The sequence below is a fragment of the Clytia hemisphaerica genome, unplaced genomic scaffold, assembly GCF_902728285.1.
Source record: "Clytia hemisphaerica strain Z4C2 unplaced genomic scaffold, Clytia hemisphaerica genome assembly, whole genome shotgun sequence".
In the NCBI taxonomy this organism is placed as follows: Eukaryota; Metazoa; Cnidaria; class Hydrozoa; order Leptothecata; family Clytiidae; genus Clytia; species Clytia hemisphaerica.
Window position 1 is genome coordinate 55,019 of NW_027103417.1, and position 26,478 is coordinate 81,496.

Consider the following 26,478-nt stretch of genomic DNA (forward strand, 5'->3'; position numbering starts at 1 on the left):
ATTTTTTTGTGAGAATATTCGTGTTTCGCGGAATTTGATTTCGTGGTTTAGCCGTTTTGGTGTGTTTCGCGGAATTTACTTTCGGGAATCACGCCCAAATTCGCGAAATTGAATTCCGCGAAAATTTCTTCTCACGAAAATTTCTTCCCTTAAGGTAGCTTTTTCTAACAAAGGACTATTGAACTTCCACCTACACTGAGTGTCTGATGACAGAACAATGAAGAGGGCAAGGCATGAAAAATAGTCTAAATTGAGAAAAAAACTGTTGCCTGTTTGGTCCTGCGCACTTGCCGCTGCCGATTTTAAGTCAGAGATGAGGAGTGAGATAAAGGTGGGCTTTATTTACCTTAAGGGAAGAAATTTTGGCGAATTGCCAAAAAATTGTTGCCAAATTTGCCAAAATTTTGCCAAATTTAGAAATTTTTTTAAATGACCAAAATAAATTCTGCCAAACTGCGCTAAAATTGGCGAATATTTAATGAAACAGGTAGAAAAAATATTCATCTCGCTGATAGAATCTGCAAAGCGTTTTCGTTAAAATACATATATAAATTTTTACAATTAAAGCTGGTTAAAGAAAATAGTTTGTCATTGTCAAATTGATAAGATAAGTAGTTCTTTTTGAGAAAATGTCCAATTTTGTGATGGTAATTCGTTTTGAACAAAACTTTCTTCAAGAAAAAATAAAAATAATCAAGATGTCATTTTTTGGTGGCTATAACAATTACAATGGTAGAGGTGGGGGATTTCCTCGGCCTCGTCACCAAAATGCAAGGTTTGGAATTGCACCCTTGATGAGACCAAATAATCAACAACGACCAAGAATGGGGATGAGTCCAAGAGGTGGCCGACCACCATTCAGAGGAGGTATAGAAACGTTTTCTATAATATATAGATAAAAGAATAAAGAACTAGCTTACAATTGCTACTCCAAATCTTCTAGCAGTCAGATTCAGAGTTTTACCATGTACTTTTTAAATTTTTTTGAGGACTCCTTTTCTCAAATTGCATTTGCAATAACCTTTTTGGAGTACTTTGTGCAGGGATTTTTCTAAGTACTTTTTTATGTTCGTACACCAGCCAAAATACTCATTGATGCAAGATTGCAATTTTTGAAACTGAAGAAAATATATTTTCTAGCAAAATTTAATTTCTTTTGTTGCATATAAGCAAAATAACTAATATTATCTACGTATTCTAAATTTTTTGGGACCTTCAGCCCCTGCATCCCATGCTTTACTTATTAATTTCACTACATTCATTTTCATCTTTTACCAGGAAATCATGGTCCAAACCAGCATCGATTTAGATCACCAGGTAGAGACGATTCATTCAGAATGAGGGGGCCAAGACCACCGCACAATATGAGTTACAATCGAACAATCAAACCTGATCAACAACCACCTGGTAATACAGAAGACTTTACCAAAGATGTTGACATGACTGAAATAATCGAAACCAAACCTGCAGTTGATACCATTACACCAAATATATCTAAATCTGAAGTAACAGAGTCTAAGCAACCCCAATCGGCAGAAGAACCGAAGGTATAATTGCCGGTGTCTGATCTGTCTTTTATAGATAGAAACTAAAATCCTAAAAAATAAGAATTGGGTAAAAAATCTTAAATTGTTGTGCTAAATTTAGATTAGATAAGCCTATCCTTAAAATTCTAATTATATGGTTGATTACATTTAGCTTAGATTTGTAAAGGACGAGCGGGCGATAAATCCGTAATAGCCCCGCTTTTTTGTAATCGCCCTGATGTAAACAAAAATTTCTATTGGTTGAAAGAAAAGTATCGTACGGTATTTTAATTGGTTAACAAAATATTGTACAAAATTTTTAAGCCAATCAAAATAATAAGAGTGTCAGTCGAATGTTTTTTTATAGTTTCGAATGTTTTTATAAGTTTCGAAAAGAATAGCGATTGAGTGTTCTTCAATTCTTTTTTTGACCATATAATTAACGCGGAATAACATGGTATTCTTGGGTGATTTGGGATTAATAACCCCGAGGAAACGATGTTATATGTTATCTAAACCATGTTATTCCGCGTTAATTATATGGTCAAAAAAAGAATTGAAGAACACTCAATCGCTATTCTTTTCGAAACTTATAAAAACATTCGAAACTATAATTTTCCATAATGAATAATTTTGAAGAAACAAAGAAAAAGAACTTTGAAATCGTTTTTTCGATCTGTTACAGTACTTGCTTTAAAGTGTTTAGAAGCCAATGTAAATAATAAGTTATATTTAAATAATTAAATAATAAATAAATAATATTTTCTTTTCAAATAATAATGGCTCTCTGGTAATCCAAATGGCTTTGAGACCAATTTGGAATGTGATCTAAAAACTTTTTTCTCAATATTTTTTTTATAGAAAGAAGAAGTATCAAAAGTCGAAGTGAAAGAGGAAATCAAACAGGAGGATATCAAACCAACACCAAAAATGGAATTGGATCGTTACAACAGTGAGCTACACGTCAAGTTATCTCAAGACAATCTGGTGGGCGAGATATTGAAAGGGGACGGTTTCCAGTACATGTGGGGAGGTGTCCGCGGTACCCATGGAGTTAAACGAGGAATGGTAAGACCATATCTTTATTTGTATAGGGGAAGTTTATGATTGCATTGTACATTGCAATTACTTTATCTTTAGCTTCTTTAATTTGCAATTGGTTTCCTTCATCAGAATGGGATGAAAGAATGTTCAGTTTTGACGTTTTCTTCTGATTCTTAAAACTATTCAACTATCGTAAACGTGGTTTTACAATTGATGGAATACATTCATTTGTATGTTGTTGATGGATATAAAAAATACAGGCATAGTGTATGCGATAAGATGTTAGTTCTAAGTGATTTTGTCAAACATCATAGACTTAACTACTCTTGACATGCAGATGATAGATTGATTTGAAATATTTGGCCCATGTGAAACATTAGCATACAGCTTTGAACTGACATTCAAAGGAACATAATTTTAGATATAAGAAATGATTGTGATGGCTGCCATGAAATACGCGACTAAATCTCGAAAATAATAGTAGTTTCTAAGCTACATTAGTACATTGGAATTTCTAGTTCCAATCGTTCCCTCGAGCCAATTCAACAAAATAGTCAGAATCATTAGAATTGATACCTTTGGATAATATTCCCGATATTATTTTTTGATTGGTTGAAATTTGTCGACTAAGATGAGAGAACAGCCTCAAGGAATTGAAAACATGTCACTGGTATCAATCAATAAGATCCCCAAATCGAAAATATCCGCACCCTTCAGTTTACTGAAATATACAACAAAGATGCCTCATTAACCGAAGTCCCAAAATATCACCTTGACTAAAATTTGACCTATAAAATATTAGCCAAGAAAAAAAATTTATACCCCATCGCTAAAATTTGTTTGAAAATGACTTTTCAACCAAATTCCTAGAACACCTTGACTAAAATTTAACTTAAAAATACGAGCCAAGCAAAAATATTTTGATATCCCTGCCCTACTGGTTGCTAGTAAAACTAGCTTCAAAAATGCCCTAATAACCAATTTCCCAAAATATCACTGAGACTGAAATATAAATATAAAATACAAGCAAAGCAAAATTATTTTTATACCCATACTCCACTACTTGTTGCCCTAATATAACCAATTTCCAAAAATATTACTGAGACTGAAATTTGATCTATTCTTTCAACTAGATTCCCTAAGACATTACTAAGCATTGGAGAATGTTAATTGTTGACCCCAAGAGAGTAAATTTTTGCGAAAAAGTTAACCTTAGAAAGACAAAATGGGCGAAAAAGTGACCCTTAGAAGGACAATTCTAGAAAAATTTACTTTTTAGAGATCTTTTTGACCCTTAAAACGACCCAAAAAGGGGAAAATTCAGATCCTTAGCAGAAACTATTTTGACTTTCATTGCTTTTGTAATCCTTCAAGGTTTTATCTAGTTTTACATAGACGTGTTCCTGTTTCATATCATACACAATGTTTTAAATCAGACCGGTGTCTCCTAAATATTGTTATATTGTACTCAATAAACAAAGAATTTTTCTCTTTCTGACCAATCTTGCTCCACATCCGTTACAGTTCAATGGAAAAAAGCTTGTAAGTTAAAATTCATGAGTAAGCAAACAATATCAACATATTTCAAGACAAAACCTTTAAGGAGAGCCTTGGAAAGGTCAAAAGACCGGACCTTACCGTCGGCACACACCGAACAACTATTTTTGCCTAAGAATCCCTTCAGTTTAACTCCTTATGCCTCAAATTGTTAAAATCTTCATTAAAGGTTTTGTTTTTTTAATAAGAGTGATATCGTTTGCTTACTCATCAATTTTAGTTTACAAGCTTTTTCATATTGGATTGACACGGATGTGGAGTAGGATTGGTCAGAAAGAGGAAAAGAAATTTCTTTTTTGCTTATATCAGCATAATATAACAATAGGCAGACACTGTCCTATATGAAATATGTACCTGATATGTAACAGGAAAACTTATGTAAAATAAAAAACTTTAATTATTATTCAAATGGTTGATAGAAAACTCATTTTTTCAAAAATTCAATAACAAAGGACAATCAATCAAATGCAACCCTGCCCCACCTCTGTTATGCGAATGGAAATACCGCTTTAAAAGGTGGTAAAAATACCAAAGAGCTCAAATTCAAGGAGTCGGACGACCCAAAGCCAAGACCTAAATCTGATAATATTACCAGTTGTTTCAAAAAGAAGTTTAATTATTAAGTTTGAATTGACATGTAATCAATCTAATGTTGACATCCCTGGAAAGAGGAAAAGCTTAAATTTTGAACTATCTCATATTCGAATTCGTTCAAAAATATTTCATACATTCGAAAGTCACTGGTATATTTTATTACTAAAATATAGAGCTTTATTACTCTAGGTGATGATAAGTTCGAAATTTAATACAATTCTTTTTAAAAATGGTAACTTTTTATAACTTTTGAACGGTTGAACTAAATTTGATTTAAGATAGCTTAAAATTCAAGTTAAACTTTGCTGTTTCCAATGCTGGAATGAGTAGATGGATATAGCCCCCCCCCCCCAATTCATCTTTGATGAATATCCTCAGGAGCCCCCCAACCCCTTTTGCTTCAGCCACCCTCTTCAAAGAAAATGAATTTTAAAAAACGGTCAAGCTCTTTCCAAAAAGTTTTCTGAACATTCCTAACACTATGATTAGTAAATTGGCTTTCTGTGATCCAGCCCCATTGTTTTCCGAAGAATAGAACGACCATTTTTTCGTTCTTCATGTTCAGTACCTAATAAAATAGCACCCATTACACTTTGGCCAATCACCCTAAAATTGAAAAACCAAGATTAATATATAATAACTCCATCCCTTGTTGCTCCCCAACCCCTCCTTTTAGAAAACGAAACAACCCTCTTTTTCTAAATTCCAATTGTACGTCAATTTCGCTGTTTTGCCATTCTGGAAGATTATATCGTATGTTCTCATGCGATAAAAAGCCAAGAACTTGATACGACAATTATTATGGTAACAAAAAGCCGTCGAGGCTAATGCTGGATACATCTAATTATTATTGGCAGACCTTCCACTCGATACTGAATTACTGCAACAAATTACGGACAATCAATAATAATTACTTTTGTGAAATTCCACACTGTAGAAAACTGTGGCCTTATTATTTAAAGGGAATTTGAAAACAGATTTCAAGCCAATCAGTTTCTTATACAAATAGCAGTAAAATTTGACATGTTTGTGGACTTTTGATAAATCTTTGAGCGATTTTGTAGTCGTGGAAAAGATAATGTACTTTAATTGGATGAGTTTTCGTGGGGATTAAATTTCGCGGATTTCGCGGATTTCGCGGATTTGGGTGTCATCCGCGAAATTAAGTCCTAATGAAAATTTAGAAGGCCTTATCTGCCAAATATTTTTGAGAAAAACTCAGAAAAATTCAAAAAACCTCTTTTAAAATGTTTACTGGAATTAAAGAAGCGTTAAGAATGCGTATTTTGACAAGCAATATGCATGATTTGGCGTAAAAAGGCACAATAATATTATCCACGAAATTAAAGTCTGTCTCAAAAGTTTGTGGATACTTTAGTTTTTTGACATTTTCTCAGCACCCACTCATGCTATGTTAGAAAGTTATACATCGTTGAAAAGATATTTCCAAGGAGAGGAATCGAAAGGATAAAAGATTTTTAAGAAGTTGAAAAATGAAGATGAAAAAAATGAAGATATTTTCTACTGTTTTAGAAATTATGACATGAAATTTTTTAGTTGAAGCTTGCTGATTTCAAATCTGTGCTCAGATTTTGCATATCTTTTTTGGAGAAAAAGTTAGAGCCCTTTGAAGAAGGTCTAAAACAGCCAAAAATGACCAAAAACAGCAAAAATGACCAAAAACAGCAAAAATGACCAACTTCACAACTTTTTTTTCTAAGAAAGGTACAAAAAAAATCCGAACAGAGATTTGAAATCAGCAAGTTTTTTCCAACGGTGTATAACATTTTAATGGATGCTGAGAAAATGCTCAAAAAAACTTAAGTATCCACGTATTTTTGAGACAGACTTCCATTTTGTTTTCACGGCGAGGTTCATTCAGTTGTAAGCAAATGACTACTCAGAACTACTTCAAAATCTTTAGGCTTACTTTCTTCACAGTGACGATTAGCCAAGATTGAAGATTCATTTATAGTGGGATAATTTTCTAAGGAATTGATTTTTCGATCCATTTTCGTTTTTCATCCATGAAATGTTTCATTATGAGATAGTCCACTCGCGATGTTCTTTTTCAGTAAGCGTAAAAATAACTCTTCTTTACACCGTCTATAAAATGAAATATGGGCTTGAATGAAGACCCAAAGAATGTCCAAAATCAATTTTTCAACATACAAAGTAGGCGCAAAATGAGATCTCGCCCCTGTAGACCGATTATGCGAAATTCAGTAGTTAAAGGATCTTAGACCAGACAATCATGGAAAATGCCTGTTCCGAATCGACATGAAATTCACATTTTCCCAATTCTCAAAATTGTATACAGGTCTAAACGAGAAATATTCGCAACTGAGCTAAATGAGCTGTTATCAATCCGCCCTTACAATGTATACGTTTTTCTGTCACTTAGGAAATTAATAATTAGGCTCAAAAATGACTTCAAGTGGGATCGGGCTTCGAGAAGGCTTGCGAAAGTACACCTACCTACCTACAGAATGTCATTACATTACACATTATAGCATTTGAATATCAAATTCTTTTCTTATTCCCTTAAAAGATACTTCGGTCACGGTTTTCTGCACTTAGATACTCACTATGCTAGACGATCTTCAACTATAATGAAAATTGGCGTATAACTTTTATCGTTTGTTGGAGATTTTATACAAACCACGGTGGATTACGAACAAATTAGCTACATTTAGTTCGAAACATGTCTGGAAAATCATATGATAATACTAGCTGTAGTTATCATGTCACCAAAAGGAACATGTATCATTAATCTACTACTACTACTTAGAAAAGTTGATAATACATATTGGATGATTAAAAGGATATTAAGGCCGTCTACGGCTCACGTTTGAAATCTTTGGTATCTAATGGTATATTTGTCTCAATCCTCCGTCCAATATAGAATAGTTGATAATGTGTATGAAAAATGACTTCAAGGACAACAAAGCTAGCCATAGCTCACGGAATGTCTTTTAATTTCATGTTTTACTCAGATTATCACGATACATCCTGACTATATCTTCCAAACACCACAACTTGCCATAGCCTTCATAATTATAACCACTTAGAGGGATTTGCTTGGCAAGAAGCAAATACCAGTTTGTCATCCATCCTTAGTGTAGATGAATTTAGATTTGTTAAATTTCTTAAATTTCTAGGCTTCGGATTGCTTTTCTATCCTAGGTGGTCCTTGGAAAAATGCATCTCTAATTACTTGATAGTAATCTCACGTGATTCTTCAGAAAGATGTTGTATTTAATTTATTGCAAGTTTGCTTACCACTCGCTCACTCAAACTTGAACTCATTTCTACACCGTCTTATAAAATATGTGTATGATTTAATACATATTCAATACATATAGGTTTGAACCACAAGATTGACCCAGTACAGTAAGTCGTAGAATACAATTTTGAATATATCATTTGCACAATCCATGTCTTATTCACTGATCAATAGGTCTATAATAATGTCTCTCCTTTCACGAGATTTCATCTTGATTAACGTCTTAGGTCTGTTACGAGGTTCATATTCTCGAGTACAACAAAGTGGACCTACCCAATGAGAAAAACCCATGTGTCGCTCGTGTTGGATGGTCTGTTGACGGCTCCGACTTTCAACTAGGTGAAGACAAACTCTCTTGGGGATACGGTGGCACGGGAAAATCATCAGTTGATTCGAAATTCCGTGATTACGGCAAACCGTTCGGTGCAGGAGACGTTATAACGTGTTACGTCGACCTTAACAAAGTTCCCAAAGCAATCTTCTTTGCTTTAAACGGGGAATATCTTGGCGTGGCGTTCCGTTTCACTAACGAACTTGGTGATAAGGCATTATACCCACACATCACTGTCAAGAATGTCACATTCAGGGTCAACTTTGCTAAAGAGCCACCCAAGTATCCCTTAACAAATGGCTTCAAGATGATTGGCACCTTACCGGAGCCTGACGTCGTCTCCCCGCCACCCGGCCCGAAGTTAGAGAAAGAAGCCGAAGTTATTGTCATGGTTGGTCTTCCAGGATCTGGTAAATCGTACTGGTGCGAGAATTACAAGCGAGAACATCCTGACAAGAAATATTACATCCTTGGTACCAATTTGATTATCGACCGTATGAAAGTTTCTGGTTTAACACGTAAACGTAACTACCACGGTCGCTGGGAAGAGTTGATCAAACGTGCCTCTGGTGTATTGAACAAGTTGTTCACAGTCACCAAAGCAAACCCGCGAAACTATATTCTCGATCAAACCAACGTGTACTTCACTGCTCGTCGTCGCAAGATGGAAGCCTTCCGTAACTACAAACGTAAGGCCGTCGTCGTGGTCAATAAGCCGCCTGTGTTAGCACAACGTATCGAGAAACAACGTCAACTGGAGGGGAAAGTCGTGCCCGATCAAGCTATTATGGAGATGAAGAAAAATTTCACTCTTCCTGAATGCGGTCCGTCATTCGATGAAATCCTGTACGTTGACGAACAACTACCAACTGCCCGTGAAATCGTCCAACAGATCCGTAAAGAGGGTGAAAATTTCAAGAAGGAGCAAACCACTCCTGGTAAATCGCCGATGCCCGCTGGATCCAAGAGATCGTCACCACCACGCCATCCCGAACAAGAGAAACGCCCAAAGCTCGAGCCTCCTTCCGACAGAACACCAACCAGAGGACCAGCTTCATCAGACTCTCGGACTCCGACTAACCGTACTCCAGTATCCGCCGGACCACCACCAAACCGCACTCCAGGATCTGCTGGACCACCACCAAGTCGAACCCCTGGTTCTGCTGGGCCGGCACTTAGCCGTACCCCTGGCTCTACCGGGCCACCTCAACGAACACCAGGATCATCTGATCGTATGGGAAGATCGGACGACTCGAGGAGTGATCGGCGTGATGATGACCGACACCACCGACATGAAAGCCGTCGCGAAGAGTCGTCATCCTCAAGCTATCGTGAAGGAAGACCGTCAACTCGCATTGAGGGAAGTCGTGGAGATGGCCGCTATCCTAAAGACGAGCATCGTAGCAGTAGTCGGGATACTCGTGACCGAGACAGCAGAGACGGTCGGGATCGTGACTCGAGAAGCTACCAACGTCGTGACGATAGTAGAAATGATCGCAGTCGTCCGAGTAGCACCCGTCGTGATGACCTACCTCGTTTTGACAGCAACGACCGAAAAACGAGCTCCGGTCGACTCGACGATCGCCGTGACCCATCACGTGATCGATTCAACGATCGTTCGTCGTCTAGAGCAGACAGTTTCCGTGATCGCATCGACCGCCCTAAAGATTCGTATCCAGACGCCCGCTCACGTGATGCTCCTCCGCCCCGAGATAGAGCTGCTCCACCTCATGCTGAAACCAACCGCGCACAAGACGCACGCGTGAACGATGATTCACATCGCAGCACACCCATCTATCAGGATCCACGATATGCTACAGATACCCATCGCCCTCCCCCTCCCCCTAGTGAGGACCGCCGCCCACTTCCTGGTGATGGCCGCCGACCACCTGCTGTTGATGTTCGCCGACCACCTGCTGTTGACAGCCATCGCCCGCCCTATGATCGGCACCTTGAGCCTTACAACGACGCTTATCCTCCACGAAGTGACGTACCAGCTGCCAGACCTGAACAGCCTCCTGCAAGCAGAAGTGACCTCCCACCAAGGAATCAACCCTCTCAATATGACCGAGAGTATCCACCACCTCAAGCAGTTGACACCACACCGTATGGCCGAAGACCTGTTGACCAACCTCCTCAACGAGACCAGCCGCCACCTCGTGATCAACCCCTATACGAACGCCGGGATGAACGGTACCCAGCAGATGCGAACCGTCATTATGATGATCGTCCTCGAGATGCGTATCCACCGAAGGAAGGAGACCAATACTTTGATCGTCCTCCTCAGAACCGTCCGGAGGATGCCTACCGCAGACCTGCAGAAGCTGCTGCACCATACGTTGAAAACGACCGTTACGGTGCGCAACCCCCTCGAAGAGAAGCTTATGAAGGTCAACAACCTCCTCGAGATGATTATTATGGCAGACGGGAAGAATTCCCACCCAGGCGTGACGAGTTTCCACCACGCCGAGAAGAATTTCCACCCAGGAGAGACGAGTTTCCAGTTAAAAGAGAAGAAGGCTTCCCTAAAAGAGAGGAAGCCTTCCCTAAAAGAGAAGAAGGTTTGCCTCCTCGACGTGACGAGATCCCGCCTCCACGACGTGATGCCGTACCCTCAAGACATGGTGATCCGCCAAAAAGAAGAGACGACTTCCCACCGAAAACAGACGAATACCCTCCAAGAAGAGACGAGTACCCACCGAGAGACGACTACAGACGGGAAGATCCACCACGACCTGCCTATGATGAGAGATACGATCACCGAACGCCAGAGAGGCGTCCATACTATGAGCAAGACGGTCAGTATCCTCGCCGTGATGAGTATGATGACCGCCGTGCTCCTCCGCCTCACCAGGCAAGAGATGCTCCACCTTACGGTCGAAACGAGCGCGACTACCAACAGTCCGCTCCAGCTGACGACTACCACCGTGGTCGTTATCCTCCATCCCACGAACCTCGGGATTACCCACATCAAGCAGATGATCGTCGATATGATCAAGACTCACGATACCACCAGGAAAACCCCCCTAAGGAAGGGGACAGCCGACATGGAGATACTAACGAGAGCTACAACCGGATGAATCGGGAACGAAGCAGCTACCAAACACAAATGACAACCTCAACAGCTAACTATGGTCACACAACATCCACTTCAGAAAGCTACTTGCGTAATGAAGCTATCACGTCGCGTGATGACCGCCCTAAGCCTCCGCCACGTGATGAAGAGCGTTTCCGTGGATTTGATAGAGAGCGCGGACCGCCACCGCCCGCCCAGCCCAATCCTGCTGACCGCGGAACACAATCGTATGAAAAGCAACAGGAGGATTACCAGAAAGCTTACAGTCAATGGTATCAGAATTATGCGCAAGCTTTCGCTGCCCTCTCGGAACAAGACAAAAAGTGAATAAATGTCACTGTCTTGAGCAACAGTAGTATAACTGTTTTTAAAAACGTCAAAACCCTGTCAAACATGAGATACAAAACATTGGTACTTAACTAAACTACCTTCGAGAGTATCTCTCATGATTCGTTCTTTTTCGTTGCTTTTTAATTAGGATTACTATAAAGATTTTAGCTGTAGTGCAGTGTGTCGACGAATAGCGTCTCAAGAGTCTTTGGGTCTTTTGTTACAAGATTTTCACTATGAAAACTTTGCTGACTTTTTTCGAAGTGGATGGTTTTAATTCGAAACTTTGAGAAATATTCGAAAATTTTCGATTTTTAAATACCGACAATGCCTTGATTACAATCATTTCAATAGGATATGTCCTGACCTTTAATCATATCACATTATGTACAGATGTATATTTTATTAGACATAGCTTGTCCGCGTCTCTTTTGAAGGGTCCGATTATAAGTAAAATAAAATCTTTTAACATATTAGTAAGGTTTGACAACGATGGTCAAGTGTCGATTGATTTTGGGCAATGAGCGAAGACTTAAAAATTCATACTTCATTTCTGTGGGCAATTAAATGAGAGCTTTTTCTAACAGGCAATTCTTGAGAATAAAGAGAAAGCCCTCAAGGTTATCATGTAAACCTAAGGTTTTTCCATGGAGGCGTTTGTTTGTATTACATGTGGGTTTTATACTTTTTATTTTTAACAAATGTCATTTTATTATCTACATTTAATCAGATAGCTTTATTGTCATTTTATGGTAATAAATAGATCATAATTTTGTTAGCTTTATTCAACTCTGCCCTCCAAACTATCCATTAGATGATTCTATCGTAATCATAGCCGTAGTTAACATTAAAATTCATCTCGAAATGCCAGCCATACTATGTTAAGAAGCTCTTCGCTTGTAAAATGATCACTATATTCGGGCTAATACTATCAATCGTCAACATCTATCATTGTATTTTAGATCAGTGATGAAAAATAAGAAAACCCTAGTCATAGTTCATCGCCACGTTCAGAACCAGCGAGACACTTATGCTGAAACTTTAATCAAAAATACTTTGATCCATTCATACTATACTTTAAACTTATTTTCATGATAAAGAAAGTCTTACAATAGCAATTAAAAGTACAAAGAACTAAAATACAACATCAACTGGAAGACTGGCGAAGAATTTGCTATCAACAAAATCACCACTTGGCTCAACCACTCACACCTCAAGTGTCACCTCACACCTCACAATTCAAGTAAATCAAATGTCGATCAGTAGTCAGGTATCCCATGTATCATTTATATTTAGCTTCACGCTTTTGCCTGTAATCTTTGTATCTATTATGTTTGATGACCACCTGTCACGTTCAATTTTCTCTCCGGACTGGAATATTGAATTTCACCCCCTTTGTTTTTAATCCTTTGGAGAACATAATTTGATTTCTTATAATATTTTCTGATAAATATTAAACTTCGAAGTCAAATTTGTTGACTTAGCCTACACTTAGCGTGCAGAAATTAGGACTTTATCATTTCAAAGTTACCTACAATAGCAAATTACTTTGAGATGAAAAATCCTTATTGCATCCAGTTCTTATGATGGTGGATAGAAATAATCAGCTGTATTTGATATATAGATTGGATATGTACAAAATTCATACTAGTCAGAAGCTAGCAAGCATCTGCATGTTAAGTTAGAGCTACGAGTATTACCATCAATACTGATTGCCATTAGGGACCATCCGCATAGTACGTACGCAGTGAAGGGGGGAGAGGTGAAAGCGTACGTTGAATTTAAAATTAAATTGAAAATGTCCTAGAAACCTTTAAGAACTACACAAATATGCTCAGAAACATAAAACTTTGACCCTTGCCTACAATTTTCTGTTTGTAAAATAAATTAATATTTCTACAGTAAAAATTCAACTTTATAAGAAAATTTTGTCGAATTGGTCAATTCATTTGAATTTCGTTGATTTTATTTTGTGATTCGAAAAAAAATTGAAAAACTATTAACTAATTAATTCAGTTCGGTGGTTGGCCTGTTACCAATTACTTACGGTTTACAAAGTTTTGCTAGTTTCCTTAAATTCTCGAAAATTAATGTCGTAGATTTCGCGATTTCTCAACCTTGTAAAATTTAATTTCCTCTGAACTCTGACGAAAGTTCGAACGCCAAGTCAGATTTAACTATCGCACACTAAAACCATGCTACGACCTCTTGTATTCAACTGGCCACAATCTTCCTACGCGCAGGGTAAACCTCTGAAGGCGCTTGAAAATTAACCGTCTGAGGAGAATAGTCCTCCCGCGGAAAATTCTACAACAAGAATCTTGTTACGTGCCACGATGTCAGAAATTGAACTTTTTCCTGTTATAGGTGCCCTATCTTTAAACACAATCACGCAACTTTGTTGTCAAATGTTCATTTTGTGAAGAGTGCAAGTTTTTTTTTGCATAACAGTACTCTAACCTTATTTAGGATTGAAATTCGAATTAGTGCCGAAATATACAGAAACCCTGGACGACACTGGGCCGTTTTTTCTGTTTCCCATGCAGAGCTCTCCACTCCAAAATGTTGATGAAAAGTGACAAACTACTGAAAAAAATTATGACAGGTTCCTAACATTAATTTAATTTCATTTCAACGAATCAAGAAAGAGAAAAAAAAATAATTACACTTTTCTTTTTATAAATTTTTATCAGCATTTTTTTTGGACACTCTGTATTATGACTTTTGATGTTTCAACTTTAAATTGAAACCACATTTTTTTCAACATAGCATAAAAATCAAAACGAATCTAAAATGAAAAATTCGTCTCTTTTCATGCATTATCTGAAAAATTAGGAAAAAAAAGATAAAAAAACGTGGTCATGTGTAATATTTAGCCTCTGTTAGGTTCAAAAAGTCCGAAATATCCCAGAATCTGCCTAGTCATGATGACATCAAAGTAACCTGAATCAGAAGATAACTACAGTAAAGCGTACTCCTGGGAATTACTGTTGAAATGGTATGAGATATGACCAGATCACGAAACATTTTTAATCGCAAGAAGCTTGCCCAATGCTGACTCAAAATAAATGATAAAGTCGATTTGCTTCAGTGAACGCTACAATTAAACCCATGTAATTCGAATTTTCGAGGGAACGAGAATTTCGTTCGAATTAAGTGAGTTTTCATTCTTTTTGGCCTTATTTAATGAAAATGACTTTCACAAGTTTACTTTTGCTCACATTTTTATTTTCCATCTTCAAAAGTGAAATACTGCCGACCAGGAGAGCTTCATATTTTACTTCCAAAGTTACTTCGTTGATCTTTCCCCATCTTGATCAGAAATGAAGGCGTTCGAATAACATTGGTTTAACTGTAATTCATAATTTGCATGTCATTTTAATGCTTCAATTTTAACAAAATAAAATACCGTTGAAAATATTTTTTCACGGAAATGATTATTTTTCACGTATGATTATTGCAGCGAATGGAGTTGCTCATAATTTCACGAAATCATGATTTGCTTGAAATTCTAAATTAATTTTTAAAATTTAAATGGTAGTCCCTCCGCTCGTTTAATACATTATTTTTTTAAAGGACAAAATATGATTAAATTAATACCTTTTTAGAAAGAGTTGAGTGGATTCATTATCGAATTTTTTGGAAAATTTAAAAGCCTTAATATAATCCCAAAACGGTATTATATTTTGGTATGTCTTTTTCCCTTCAAGAACAGTGTATCAAAACGTGCAGACTGTCAATTTCTGCAAAAATCTCTACAATAACGTGTAAACAAATAAAAAAAACAGAAATTCACCTAGATTCATATTTTATCCTTAGCTCCATAAGGCTGTCAACTCGCTGTTAACATTGCTTCGTTTCTTGATTCTTCAATCAGACAAATATCCTCTTGATCACTATGACCTTTGTTGAGAACCACTTTATCGGCGATCCAAAAAATATCTGCAATCTGATTGGTTAAGAAGAGTACAATATATCTTGTATTTTACATGTACAAAATATAAATTAACGAAAAGATGTTGTTGCATTGTAGCGGTAGAAGCAATCTAACGTCGCTTTTCTACAAAATAGTAGGGGGAATTTTGTTAGATTTTTGGGAATCGCTTGACTGTTTTGCTAGAAGCACTTGTTATACATTTTTGGAAAGCTAAGGGGTAGGGGAATCGAAATTACTATGTTTCCAATTTTTTTTCGGATACTTTGGTGTGATTTTCGGACAAATATGACGGTCTCAGGCAAAAATCATAGGGTTAAAAATTAATGAAAATTTTAGCTTGAGAAAACGGAGACCTGTTGTATATTTTTGGAAAGCTCTCAAAAAATTAAGATTAGAGATATATTGCAAGTATAGGTGATTTCTGTACCTAACTCGAGATATTAACCCTTGAAAACCGTGTTTTTCAGCCAGAAACAGCTATTTTGTCCAGTTTTTGCGCTTTTTGAAGCTCAATATCTCGAGTTAGGTACTGAAATCACCTATAGTTGCAATATATCTCTCATCCTAATTTTTTGAGAGCTTTCCAAAAATATACAACAGGTCTCCGTTTTCTCGAGCTAAAACTTTCATTAATTTTTAACCCTATGATTTTTGCCTGAGACCGTCATATTTGTCCGAAAATCACACCAAAGTGTCCGAAAAAAAATTGGAAACATAGTAATTTCGATTCCCCTACCCCTTAGCTTTCCAAAAATGTATAACAAGTGCTTCTAACAAAACAGTCGAGCGATTTTACAAAATGCCCTCTACTAAAAGTGCCCTGCGCTTTTTTCCAACACAAAAAGTGCATTTTTTGGGTTACCGATAAACCAGTTATCATTTTGCTCGTACAATATGAGAAATATTTCACTCGTTACGGATTTTCCGTTTATTTTCCTCGCCTAAAAGCTCGGAAATTATTGTATGGAAAAATCTCGGAACTCGTAAGATATTTTTCATATTGTACTTGTAACTGTCCGATAACTATTACATATTGAACTACACGCCTTTTCATCTGAATAGTGCTTATAAGAATATCTTAAGAGTGAGATTTTGTGAATTGACAAGATAATAGGGTGGCAAAAATCAAAGGAGGCATAATTTTCAGCAGGAGATGACTTGTTGCGTTTATTACGCGTAAAATGTTCTCGTTAACATTCAAACTAACATCGCAAAAAAATTCGAAGATTCCCTCTCTTTAAGATCTCCTTCTCAAAATAAGAGCGTGTTAAGAATATCTTGCCCTCGGATTCGGAAATTTCCTAAGAATACTTTCACACCCTCAGCAAAAAAAATTATTCTTATAAAAAAGAAGCCTGTATAAGTTGAAATCTGGGGATGAGCTGGAGTTTTTACAAGATACTTCACTAATTGGTCATTTAAAGTGATAGAAATGACGCGTTCTTTAGAAAAAGTAATAAGATTCTTTTATTACATCTTAACGACCAACCAAATCAAATAAGAGCTTGTTAAAACTCCAGCTTGTCCCAAAATCTGGAACATCTTCTTTGGAATGTAGTCTATTACCGAGTTTATGTATGTGTGTTTTTCTGCGACGAAGGCGGTAAGGTTCTAATTTGTCTAAATCCTGACTGACTGAGGACGATGGTAAATCAGCACTTTCGCCGTCCTCGATTTTGCGGGTCAAATATTCCAAATCGCTTCGGTCCCTTTACCGTCCTCAAAAGTGCCAATATATAAACTCGCTATTGATACAAATTGGATAACTTGTTGCAGTGTTGCTGGTTTTGAAGCATTCGTATTGTTTTTTCCTCGAACATTCGGGAATATTTCCTATGACTAAAATCCTCTCTTCTGTATTGTTATTGTCGGTTAGTAAACTAATGTAGAGGTTTAAATATCAAAAACCTTGTCATGCGCACTAGCTTATTACATTGCTAACAAACTAATTCTTGATATGGTATTTGGTATGATATTTTTTGATCAGGGGGGGGTCGGTAGTAAAATCTCAGACATAATGACGTTTACTACGGTGGTGGTGTGACGAAAAATCGAAAAAAACTTTTACTACCCAGGGTAGTTAAATACTAAAATGGGTGGTATCTATGTGTTAAATGTTGAAAAAATTTTACTACCTGGGTAGTTAAACTGGTAAAATTAGCAAATTTTAGCTATATTATTGTAATTCTCTCAATTTTTTGGATGACTTTTCCGAAAAAATCTGAAGATTTTTATAATTTGAAAAAATTTTCTGTTGGAAAGTTGTTTGCTGCAAACAAAAAATCCTCGAAATTTTTTGTCAATATAAAAAAGACTTTCATTCTAAGGGCAAAACATTAATTTTTGCACTAAGTAACAAATGTGTCACAAAAATAATCATTTTTTAGCTTTTTTTGCAAAATCAGTCCTAAAAGCAACCAAAAAGTAGGTGGTCTCCATGACAAATTGTCCCAAAAACTTTTACTACCAGGGTAGTAAAATACCTCTTCCAAGAGTCTGGGTGGTGGTATGTAAAAATTCATAAAAATCCTTTTACTACTCATATATGTCTGAGATTTTACTACCGACCCCCCCCTGTTTTGATGACATCAAAAATATTTGTTTACAGAATTCTGGTCACCATAATAGAAAGTAAATTCGTTGCTTACCATGGAATTTAAAATAAAAAATATCAAATATCTTTATATGCGATAGGAAAGAGCATGATGAAAATCTGGTAAAGAAAGTCATATACAAATCGATTTGGTCGCAACAATCCTGTTCCCCTTGAGACAATTTTTTATTTGAGTAACCTTTCGATTTTTTCAATTAAATCGATGCGTACGTTACCTACGTACTAGCATATTCTTTCTATTTTTCCTTATAAACTTTTCCACACGACGAACAAAGCACTGATGTCGCTATAAGGAGCCGCGAAATCCTTTTTTTTTTCGAATTACTTTTTCTAAAACTGGTTTTTCTCTTTACAGATTTGACCTGACGAGGAGACTCTTGGCTCAACCTTTCCTTTATCCTTTATCCTGCACGATTGATTCTGCTAGCTTCAGGTAACTATTGTTATTATCCTACCCTGTACTGTGTTGTATTTCTTTTGTGTTTATCAAGTAGACTAGAATGGATGTTATTTGGTCCTATCAGATTGGACCATGGTTAATATATTATACAAAAATTAGCATTCTCCTCCCTTAACTCTCCTAACTTAACCCTGTTTTCTTTTCATTCTAGATTGACTTCCTTTCAACTTCGTTCGGTTCAGAACACACATCTCCACTGCAAAAGTGAAATACTGTGAGTTATCTTAAACCCTAACTTTCTTACTGCTGTTTTTCTCAAATATTTGATTAATTATCGGTCGCCATAAGCAATCTTTTTTACACTTGAACGGTCGTAAGATTCCTTCATGGTCTTGAAGACTTTGAAAATTTGGTGCTTTAAGCTCGGTGAAAAGATTCTCTTATAGTCGGAGGATTCTTCTTTATTCAGAGTTCTTATAATGGAACAGAGGCTTAAATTTGTACTGTGAGTATCCGGCCGAGTATCACCCTGCAATTACTGATCAATATTCTAAGAACTTCGATGAAGCTGGAACCAATCAAATCATGACTTTAAAACGTTGAAAATAATCAGAGAAAAATCTCTCTATAATTTGAAATCGATTACAGTTTCAAAGTGGAAATATTTTTTAAGTGAAACCCGTGATTTATTATGGAAACACAGACTGCACAAGTTATGCTAACTATTATGATCGATTTGCCATAAGTTGATAACCAAGCTACCGCATATTTCATCGAGAAAATATGGACGTTTGCGTTTTAGCCTCAAAACTTCCCTCCCGTAGAAATGAGCAAAAAAGAAATCTAGATAAAGACGAATCATTCGACCAAGCGGTAACTGAACTAAACTTTTTCAACCGTGAAGGAATCTCACCGACATTTCACCATAAATGATTTATATCTGCTTAACTTAAATTCTCTACCCTTAGAGTACATCTGTCCCCTTTTCTTTTTCTGAAAGCCTCTTCTTTGAGGCCCTCCTCGAAACTGAGTTGAGTACAAAAATAAAGAAAAGCCATCCAAAATCGCATTTCAAAAACGCTTTTTGATGTGAAAGAGTATTTTTTAAATCACTCACTTTACCCACCTCTGTTCCCTTTTCTTCTTCCGAAAGCCTCTACTTTGACTTGAGGCCCTCCTCGAAACTGAGTCGAGTACAAGAAAGAAGAAAAGGCATCCAAAATTGATGTACACGAACGCTTTTTGAACTCTTTGAATTTTTAAACTCACTCACTTTACCCACCCTCTGACCCCTTTTCTCCTCCTTCTTGCAGTTCTTACGACCTCTGTCTTCTCAGGTCTTCCTTTCAAACTACTTAAGAGGGAGAAGAAAAGACTAACTAAAATTGATATGAACGAACGCTTTTTGCTGTGAAAGAGTATGTTTAAATTCTCTCACTTTATCCACATCTGCCCCCTTTTCTCCTCCTTCTTGCAGTTCTTATGACCTCTGTCTTCTCTGGACAGGTTCCTTTCAAACTACTTAAGAGGGAGAAGAAAAGACTAACCAAAATTGATGTTCACGAACGCTGTTTGCTGTGAAAGAGCATTTTTAAACTCACTCACTTTATCCACCTCTATCCCCTTTTTTCTTCTGAAAACCTCTACTTTGAGGCCCTCCTCGTAACCGAGTCGAGTAGAAGAAAGAAGAAAAGGCATTCAAAATCGCATTTCAAAAACGTTTTTGCTGTAAAAGAGTATGTTTGAACTCTCTCACTTTACCCACCTCTGCCCCCTTTTCTCCTCCTTCTTGCAGTTCTTACGACTTTTGTCTTCTCAGCTCTTCCTTTCAAACTGCTTAAGAGGGAGAAGAAAAGACTAACCAAAATTGATGTGCACGAACGCTTTTTGCTGTGAAAGATTATGTTTAAACTCACTCACTTTACCCACCTCTGCCCCCTTTTCTCCTCCTTCTTGCAGTTCTTACGACCTCTGTCTTCTCAGGTCTTCCTTTCAAACTACTTAAGAGGGAAAAGAAAAGACTATCCAAAATTGATGTGCACGAACGCTTTTTGATGTGAAAGAGTATTTTTAAACTCTCTCACTTTACCCACCTCTGCCCCCTTTTCTCCTCCTTCTTGCAGTTCTTACGACCTCTGTCTTCTCAGGTCTTCCTTTCAAACTACTTAAGAGGGAAAAGAAAAGACTAACCAAAATTGATGTGCACGAACGCTTTTTGCTGTGAAAGAGCATTTTTAAACTCACTCACTTTACCCACCTCTGCCCCATTTTCTTCTCCCTCTTGCAGTTCTTATGACCTCTGTCTTCCCAGGTCTTCCTTCCAAACTACTTATGAGGGAAAAGTAAAGACTAACCAAAATTGATGTGCACGAACGCTTTTTGCTGTGAAAGAGTATTTTTAAACTCACTCACTTTACCCACCTCTGTCCTCTTTTCTCCTCCTTCTTGTAGTTCTTACGACCTCTGTCTTCTCAGGTCTTCCTTTCAAACTACTTAAGAGGGAAAAGAAAAGACTAACCAAAATTGATGTGCACGAACGCTTTTTGCTGTGAAAGAGTATTTTTAAACTCTTTCACTTTATCCACCTCGGCCCCCTTTTCTCCTCCTTCTCGCAGTTCTTAAGACCTCTGTCTTCTCAGGTCTTCCTTTCAAACTGCTTAAGAGGGAGAAGAAAAGACTAACCAAAATTGATGTTCACGAACGCTTTTTGCTGTGAAAGAGTATTTTTAAACTCTTTCACTTTATCCACCTCTGCCCCCTTTTCTCCTCCTTCTCGCAGTTCTTACGACCTCTGTCTTCTCAGGTCTTCCTTTCAAACTACTCAATAGGAAGAAGAGAAGACTAACCAAAATTGATGTGCACGAACACTTTTTGCTGTGAAAGAGTATTTTTAAACTCTTTCACTTTACCCACCTCTGCCCCCTTTTCTCCTCCTTCTTGCAGTTCTTACGATCTCTGTCTTCTCTGGACAGGTTCCTTTCAAACTACTTAAGAGGGAGAAGAAAAGACTAACCAAAATTGATGTGCACGAACGCTGTTTATTGTGAAAGAGCATTTTTAAACTCACTCACTTTATCCACCTCTGACCCGTTTTCTTCTCCCTCTTGCAGTTCTTATGACTTCTGTCTTCCCAGGTCTTCCTTCCAAACTACTTAAGAGGGAAAAGTAAATACTAACCAAAATTGATGTGCACGAACGCTTTTTGCTGTGAAAGAGTATTTTTAAACTCACTCACTTTACCCAACTCTGCCCCCTTTTCTTCTTCCGAAAGCCTCTACTTTGAGGCCCTCCTCGAACCTGAGTCGAGTACAAAAAAGAAGATAAGGCATCCAAAATCGTATTTCAAAAACGTTTTTGCTGTGAAAGAATGTTTAAACTCACTCACTTTACCCACCTCTGCCCCATTTTCTTCTCCCTCTTGCAGTTCTTATGACCTCTGTCTTCTCAGGTCTTCCTTTCAAACTACGTAAGAGGGAAAAAAAAAGACTAACCAAAATTGATGTGCACGAACGCTTTTTGCTGTGAAAGAATATATTTGAACTCTCTCAATTTACCCACCTCTGTCCCCTTTTCTTCTCCCTCTTGCAGTTCTTACGACCTCTGTCTTCTCAGGTCTTCCTTTCAAACTACTTAAGAGGGAGAAGAGAAGACTAACCAAAATTGATGTGCACGAACGCTTTTTGCTGTGAAAGAGTATTTTTAAACTCACTCACTTTACCCAACTCTGCCCCCTTTTCTTCTTCCGAAAGCCTCTACTTTGAGGCCCTCCTCGAACCTGAGTCGAGTACAAAAAAGAAGAAAAGGCATCCAAAATCGTATTTCAAAAACGTTTTTGCTGTGAAAGAATGTTTAAACTCACTCACTTTACCCACCTCTGCCCCATTTTCTTCTCCCTCTTGCAGTTCTTATGACCTCTGTCTTCTCAGGTCTTCCTTTCAAACTACGTAAGAGGGAGAAGAAAAGACTAACCAAAATTGATGTGCACAAACGCTTTTTGCTGTGAAAGAGCATTTTTAAACTCACTCACTTTACCCACCTCTATCCCCTTTTTTTCTTCTGAAAACCCCTAACATGCTTGACATTGGGTCGAATCTAAAAAAGAAAAAAGGCATTGCAGTGTATAATGAAGCATTACCTTGCATCCTGATATTGTGCTCGCTTCCTTCTTCTTAATCTGAGTATATTTATTTCGATTATAAAAGTTGGAAAATTATATTTGACGTCCGTTAATCAATTTTTTATTTAATGACGTCATAATTTTGAAAGGAGCTGATCATTTGATCCTTTTGATAAGATTATCACTATCAGATTATTTTTAATTTTACGAATGAAGTTAAGATTTTATGAGATTGAAATTGTGAATAGAACTTTTTGAAATAATAAGTATATTCCATAGGAACACTTAGTGTCAACAAGAAGTCGAAGTGGTATTAAGGCCCAGCGACATAGCAACAGAATATTTGCGTACACTTCATACCAGAAGGTGCTGTTTCTTCCCAAAACGGATATACAGCACACCAGGGACAGCAACATGCTAGTGAAAAGCCCGATGCTGGGGAAAACTCTTTATGTATATTAGCACAAATTTGTACCCCCAAGTCTAGATGTCTCGTGATTTCCAAATCTAAATTGGAAATATTTCAAACTGACAAAGTTAAATATGACCAATTGAAATGCTTTGATTTTCATGAGAGGTCGGACACCGTTAAATGGATATTTACACATTTTTTATAAGAATTACATGAAACGAAATGAGCCTTGTGATCCTTAAGGTATTCTTAAGTGATTCTAAAATTTTAAAAGATGAGTAATGAAATTTAGGGTTAAAAATCTATTTTCCATTAAAGTACGTTCAAGTATTGTCTCAAAAATGAGAAAGATAATACGAAGGAGACTAAGAAATATTAATTTTCAATTTCAAACGTCCGGAAACGGTTGAATAAGAAATTCTTAAAATTCTACAAGTTTGACCCTTAGGATTATCTTAAAAAGAATTCTTATAAAAAATGTGTAAAATTATGAAGAAAACTCAAATTGCAGGTGGTTCAAAACAGAAACAAAATTCGAATTGGAAAGTTTTTGATTTTTGTAACCAATTCCTACAAACTAGAGAAGACCTTTCTTCAATGACGTATCAATTAGTAAATAATTTGTTTAACGATCATGGAGTGAATTATATCGAAATACGATTTGCGCCCGTTTTACATACACTTAAGAACTTAACTGAGTTAGAAGCCGTTCGGGCTGTTGTAGAGGGGTTCAAAAATGCAGTGAAACATTTTAAAGATAACCAAAACGTCGAGATAAAAGGTGGAATCATTCTTTGTATTTTACGATCGTACCCGCCTAAAAAAGCTTTCGAAACGCTTGACTTATATTCGCAGAGTAATGATGTTCTTGCCATAGACGTAGCCGGAGACGAGGGGAGTTATCCCCTGGAGCTTTTCAAGGACGTTTTGGTTGAAGCTCGGAGACGTCAAATTCCGATCACGGTTCATGCTGGAGAATGGAACGAACACACTAACGCTACCATTATTGATAATGTGAATCTAGCCGCTGATATCGGTGTACAACGAATAGGACACGGGCTAGCTTTACGATCTTGTGACGAGTCTATTTACGAGGAATACCGTCTTAAAGACATTAGTATTGAAGTCTGTTTGACTAGTAACTGCGGCAATAAAACGAAATGCGAGTCATTTGCCAAACATCCTATTAAAAAATTCATTCGAAAAGGATTAAAAGTTTCTGCACTAAATGTTGATAATTTGTTACTTTCTGGAAGCTTGGATATTGGTGCTCCAGACCCTACCAATGAATGTGTAAGAGCTATACTCGATTGTGGTTTATCTTCACGAGATTTACTCGAGATTATCGAGAACGGTTACAAAGCAGGTTTTGCTACTATTGATCAGTCGTTCATTGAAAACGCTCTAAACAAATGGAGAACGATTTATTTACCGAAAATTGAAGATTTGCTATCGAAATATGACATTGTTTCGCAAGCTTTACAATAAAAATTAAAATTCTATATATATAACCTTTCATTTTCTCTTGTGTTTACTTGGTATATTTATTTTGATAAATCTTCGTTTTTACTATGCAAAGATATCTTTTTATATGACACATTATCTCGAACCAAGCTTGAGATTTATTCCGTAAACTCGACTTAAGGGCTCTGACCATAGTGAATTTTTCATAATTGCCGTGTTTAAAATGTGTTTTCTGACTGATGTAACCAACAAAACTATGGCATGTTGTACATTTTCTGTTAGACAAACTATTCCTGAATCTGAAAATTCAAAAATTGTATTGAAAAAATTTGATGAAGAAGAAAATGAAGACTTTTGCGAGGAAGAGTATTTCAACTTTGAAGAGCTTAGTTTCGGCGAAGAAAAAACATTTTGAAAAATTTTTCGCAGTAGATGGTGTATCTTTTACCGAACAATAAAAATTTTTGCGGAAAATTTTTGTAAATGCTTCTTTGTCTCGAAATCTTCAAAATAGTGGTTTTTCATCAATTTTTTATCTGGATTTTGCTTAAAAAAACAGTCATAACTTTTGACACATCTTTTTAGAAAAGTTTTCCGCAAAATTTAAAATAGTTTAATTCTTTGCGGACAGTTTGAAAAAAGTTCGAAACAAAAAGGTTAATTACCCATTAAAACTTAGCACTTTTTATAAAAGAAGGTGATGCAACATATTATTAACGTCTTTTTAAAGTTCATAACGTCATTTTTGCAATTAAGTTCTTAATTACTTTTAAGGGGTTTGATTAAAAAGCAATTTATAAAGACAATTCTTTGTTAAAAGTGTTAAAGAATCTAAAACATAACTTTTATGCTCAGATACTAAAATCAATTTTCTGACTATGGTCAGAGCCCTTAAGACGATATGATGTGATCATGAAGGTATAAAGAAAAACAGGAGTTTAATTTGTCGGCAAATTGGTCGTTAAAACCTTTTGATTTCTTTTATAAAATGTACCAAAATAAATTCTTAGGCTCGTCCGATGAAATAAGACTTTTTAGTAGAACTCGAGTTTGCTCTGAAAATTCTAACCGTAGGGCCAGGGTATATATAATAACATACATCTCCTGTTTTCTTTATACCTCCATGTTATGGTGCTGTGCTGCTACTAGGAACATTCCAAGTTAATTATCCCATCATCTATATTTCGTTATTTATCTTAGAGACAATAATTATCGCTCATTACATTTTATCTTCGAACTATTAGTTAAATCTTACGCTAATTAAATCGGTTAAAATCAGTTAAGCTGGGTGTCTTCTGAAAATAGCTAAAGTAGAAGTTTGATCAAGACCCAATTGATCCAACAAGACCAGTTCCTTTAAGTTTTCGAAATATCGAATGAAATAAAATAGAAGTACTAGAATTCAAACGTTAAAATACATTTTGACCCTGATTGAAGGCAACCATACCTCTACTTTTTTGAATAACTCCGTAACTCTTCCCGTTAAAAAACAGCTGCTTTGATAGGCTTCTTTCTATGGTCTATGCTCCCTCCCTCGGTCTCTTAATTTTTAATTCCATCCCCATAGGTTAACGTGAGTATCGCATTGTATGCATGAATACATATTACTTAACTGTGACAGTATGGATGTAATGATTGTATTCAGCGAAAAAAAAGTAACCATGGCCCGGAACCATGGCAATAATCCAGGATCTTCGATGAATAAGGCCGTACCAATCAAATCAAGAAGAAAACTTCAATACTGGCCAAAAGTAATGGAATTCCTCACTTTTCGGAATTCACAAGTTCCC

The 26,478-nt window shown here is 36.7% G+C and overlaps 2 protein-coding genes across 2 annotated transcripts; both read left to right on the plus strand.

Moving 5' to 3' along the window:
- Nucleotides 1-655: 655 nt before the first annotated feature.
- On the plus strand, nucleotides 656-11,823 carry LOC136797655 (zinc finger CCCH domain-containing protein 13-like). Its single transcript, XM_067054239.1, has 4 exons — nucleotides 656-867; nucleotides 1,279-1,547; nucleotides 2,388-2,594; nucleotides 8,235-11,823. Exons 1-4 carry the CDS (start codon nucleotides 699-701, stop codon nucleotides 11,739-11,741), a joined length of 4,152 nt encoding a protein of 1,383 aa, XP_066910340.1. The 5' UTR covers nucleotides 656-698; the 3' UTR covers nucleotides 11,742-11,823.
- Nucleotides 11,824-23,701: 11,878 nt separating this feature from the next.
- LOC136797629 (adenosine deaminase-like) lies at nucleotides 23,702-24,712 on the plus strand. The gene has a single exon (XM_067054215.1). The coding sequence runs from the start codon at nucleotides 23,702-23,704 to the stop codon at nucleotides 24,710-24,712; it is 1,011 nt and encodes a 336-aa protein (XP_066910316.1).
- Nucleotides 24,713-26,478: the final 1,766 nt, after the last annotated feature.

Excerpts from the sequence above, each read along its gene's own strand:
- LOC136797655 (XM_067054239.1), top strand. The coding sequence starts at position 699 with ATGTCATTTTTTGGTGGCTATAACAATTACAATGGTAGAGGTGGGGGA. Across the intron at positions 1,548-2,387 it reads AATCGGCAGAAGAACCGAAG|AAAGAAGAAGTATCAAAAGT; the intron begins GTATAATTGCCG and ends TTTTTTTTATAG. Across the intron at positions 2,595-8,234 it reads ATGGAGTTAAACGAGGAATG|GTCTGTTACGAGGTTCATAT; the intron begins GTAAGACCATAT and ends TTAACGTCTTAG.
- LOC136797629 (XM_067054215.1), top strand. The coding sequence starts at position 23,702 with ATGTGTAAAATTATGAAGAAAACTCAAATTGCAGGTGGTTCAAAACAG.